Source organism: Notothenia coriiceps, unplaced genomic scaffold (genome assembly GCF_000735185.1).
Source record: "Notothenia coriiceps isolate Sejong01 unplaced genomic scaffold, NC01 NC01_scaffold00000285, whole genome shotgun sequence".
NCBI lineage: Eukaryota > Metazoa > Chordata > Actinopteri > Perciformes > Nototheniidae > Notothenia > Notothenia coriiceps.
Genome location: NW_011332986.1, coordinates 246,971 through 250,889, shown reverse-complemented (window position 1 = coordinate 250,889; position 3,919 = coordinate 246,971). Strand labels below are relative to the sequence as shown.

The 3,919-nt window shown below is 41.0% G+C and overlaps 2 protein-coding genes across 2 annotated transcripts in view; both read right to left on the bottom strand.

Moving 5' to 3' along the window:
- The window catches only part of shmt1 (serine hydroxymethyltransferase 1 (soluble)), a 251,794-nt gene that overhangs the window by 37,809 nt on the left and 210,066 nt on the right, over positions 1-3,919 (bottom strand). The gene's annotated exons all lie outside the window — the stretch shown is intronic.
- The window catches only part of LOC104959735 (polycomb protein SCMH1-like), a 25,475-nt gene that overhangs the window by 1,573 nt on the left and 19,983 nt on the right, over positions 1-3,919 (bottom strand). Inside the window, exon 9 of the mRNA XM_010787661.1 lies at positions 1,204-1,335. Coding sequence (XP_010785963.1) covers positions 1,204-1,335 — 132 coding nt within the window. The remainder of the gene's footprint in view (positions 1-1,203; positions 1,336-3,919) is intronic.

The following is a 3,919-nucleotide window of genomic DNA, read 5'->3' as shown; positions in this document are numbered from 1 at the left end:
TAAATAATATAAATAAGAATAAACTCAAGTCACCACATAAATGACTTTGGTTTAGTGTCCCCTTTTTTCCCATGAAATAATCAAGTCTGGAGTTTGAATCGAGTGGCCTGTGGCCCATACCATAACCCCACCACCACCATGGGCCACTCAATTCACAACATTACCCTAACCCTAACCCTCACATCAGATACTGACTGGTTTTCGGACCCCCCCAGACCCCCCCAATAAAGCAAAAATGCACGTTTCAGAGTGGCCTTTTATTGTGGCCAGCCTAAGGCACACCTGTGCAATAATCATGCTGTCTAATCAGCATCTTGATATGCCACACCTGTGAGGTGGGATGGATTATCTCGGCAAAGGAGAAGTGCTCACTATCACAGATTTTTTCAGATTTGTGAACAATATTTGAGAGAAATGGTTATTTTGTGTATATAGAAAATGTTTCAGATCTTTGAGTTCATCTCATGAAAAATGGGAGCAAAAACAAAAGCTTTGCGTTTATATTTTTGTTCAGTGTATATACCTTTATCTAAAAATATAGTAATACAAGTAATTCTAGCTGCTCTGCAAGCTTATAATCCAAAAGTGTAATTCACCTTGTAAAGATACAACTCTTGCAGCAACAATGTTATTACTAGTAGTCACCTCCTATGAAGATGAGACACAATTGTTCAAGTGCAGTATCATCAGCCTCACAAACTGTATTGGTTAAAGCCTACTTACAGTTCAGTCTGATTTTAGGATTTTTGGACAGGGCGCATATACGCAGCCCCCCCGTTTCATTTCTATAGGGTCTGTCCAGCGACGCAGCAGAGGGGCCAAAGTAGAGGAATCCACCATAAAATGCAGTGTCGTCATCCGGCAAAGTGCAATGTTGACGAAAGAGTAAGTGCACAATGCTGGTAAATTATTTTGTAGCATGGCTGCCATATTTCAACCGTTTACCTCGCAATCGTTTGCAAGTGTTGCTGGGTTAACTTTGCAGCGTTGTGAAACCCTTTGAATATTTCATTATGTTTTTATTTATTTGGTGTCTGACAGCCTTCAAACTCATCTTTCAAGTCCCCTGCTTTTTTCGTTGTAAATACCAGGACTATGTTCGGTGTGGTCGTACCATTCAGGAGCGATACAACCGCTGCACTGAAGAACTCAAATGGTGTTCAGCAGCGACTATTGCTCCTGAATCGGCGTCTCTCTTCCTACCTGTAGAGTTGTTGTGAAGCAGCAACTTGGAGGGAGACCGCAGGCCGGGCGTTTGTACCGTGGAGTTTGGAGAGAGAGGGCTCTTCTTTAAGTGCTCTGATGATCCAACGCTGTTCTCCATGAAGGACTCACCTGGGGACACAGAAGAGTCACAGTGAGATCAAGTGAACACATAAAGGTTTAAACGTTAAAACGGGGCCCTATCATAACAAAAGGGGCCACCAGCCTAAAACACCAGACCTCTGAAGTTGCAGTTTACATCAGTGTGTGTCCAGATGACTAAAACGTTTATATTAAGACGTTATTAAAAGGAATAAAGTCGATTTCTTTTGCTGAAGGTGTATGACTTTCTTTTTTACATGTGTGTTACTTATTTGAAGTTTTAGTATAGTATGTTTGTTCTTAAGTTTGCCTTTTTATTACCTTTAAGCAATTGTTTGAACATTGATCTTGAGTTCTATATCAAATTGTGATTTTTAACATTATTTAAGTAGCCGGGTATTTTGCCTCTTCCTGCAATGTTTATCATTTGTTATCTGCTATATCTATTTTCAAATTGTGCAAAACCATAAAAAAAAAAGAAAAACATTTCCATCGAGGAACATCCGGGCCGTTTCTCAATCTCGAGGAAACTGGCTTCCAAGCCAATATTTCAAGGATGCTACGTCATCGAGTGCCGCCGAAGGACTGTTCCAATCTCCAGTATACTTGGAATTCCACCGAGGCCGCATCCTTGGTTTGGGGGTAATTTCGAGGCTGCACATGGGTAGACTTCGCGTCCTTCAAATCCCCACAATGCTTTGCGCACGGACCAATTTCCCCAAATCTGTGGCGGAAAATGTAAGGCGGGGCCTCTCATATGACGCACACCTGCACACTTGCTAGCCTGTTCCACTCTTCGTTTTCCGAATGCCAGGAAGGATTCTTGCCTAGCTTCTGGAGGAAGTGACTCGGAAGACATGTGCTACCAAGCAAGCATCCTCGCGATTGAGAAACGGCCACAGTCTCTACTTTATTATTATTATTTTTGCAGACGTACAAAACAACTCTCTCTCGGAGCTCTATATCAGAACAACCATTGAACTGCAGCTCAATGTCCTGCTTGTCGTCCAGGGAGAGGGAGTGAACAAGGGTGGACTACAAAAGTACCTCTGCGTCCAAATGTGTTCACATGCTTGGCTAATAAAGCTTAAAGAACATCGTCAGCTGTAGCCGTGACAGTGGACAATGCTTCAAATATGGGTGTATGATGCCCATCCAGAAAAGCTAACATTCTTAAAAGTGGGTTTTTCACACAAATAATCAACTTGGCAGCAGCAGAAGAAGAAATGTACAAAATCGAAACGGTTTCAAGATGTGCACGTACACTTAGACATAATAACCTCTATGTTGAAAATGATGATGATATCATAGTGACCTTCGGGAAATAAAATGTCATCATTTAATTGTCTCCCATTAGACATTTGTGTGAGATTTTGGCATAATTAGAGTTATTTTTTGAGTTCACATTTGACTCGACCTTTGAACATCAGAATAACATTTGTTCATCACTTAGTCTAATTAGACTCAAGGGACGAAATCTCTCAAGACCTTTTTGAGATATGGGACAGGGCGGACACATTATGCTGACACGGACACAAAATAATAAAATGTAACAACACAGTGATTTAAAAGCACAATGGGCCTTATTCTCAGGATATCGATCACAGAGAAATGCCTGGAACTGTAGGGAAGTATAACATTGATTTGAGTATGTTCTGGAGAAGTGGAAGAGCCTTTTAAGGGAACTCTTTTACATAAATCTCTTTTAATGTTCCATTAACTTAATTAAAATCTAAGGAAATCGGAATAAGATGAAATGATTAACCTCCTGCCCAGAACGTAACACGACTCGCTCCTGAGCCGAAAGCTTCTTCTGATTTACTGCCGCCTTTTATATGATTACATAAGGCTTTACTAGACAACTCGGAGCAGTCGATTAGTAGAAGTAAATGTCCCACATAAAAGGCGGAGCAGCATTAGACTTTATAGCAACTGATTAAAGAAGCAAACACTATACACAGCAGGCGAGAGCTTTAAGCAAACTTCTCTTTTTTAAACTCACAAATAAACAACATAGAACAAAAAATGATATAAAAAGCATTTTTCTTTGTAAACAAGACAACATGACTAGCAAGGAGTCAAATCTGGGCACTGGTCATATCTCAGGGCGAATGTTGTGGTGCACTACAGCTCATCATCTAATATACTGTAAAGGTGAAATAATGCACTACTGTTCTAATAGTGGAATTAAAGACAATCATTAAAAATGTTATCGGTACTGGAGACATGTAAAACATATATGTCATGTGTATTATTGCTACACAAACATTATATTGCAGTTTTAGTGTTGCCAACTCCGTTTCTAACACGCAAAAAGACTGCAACATGTGTCTATGATTATTTTGAGTATTTTCGATCTTTCCAATCCAGACGAGAGATCTCTTTCTCCCCCGCCTGCGTGCGAGGGGGCGGGGCAGTTTACACACACGCGGCAGCTACATGCAGCAACACACACACACACACACACACACACACACACACACACACACACACACACACACACACACACACACACACACACACACACACACACACACACACCCTCTCTCAGACAAAGGCACACACACACAAACACACACACACATACATACACACACACACACACACACACACA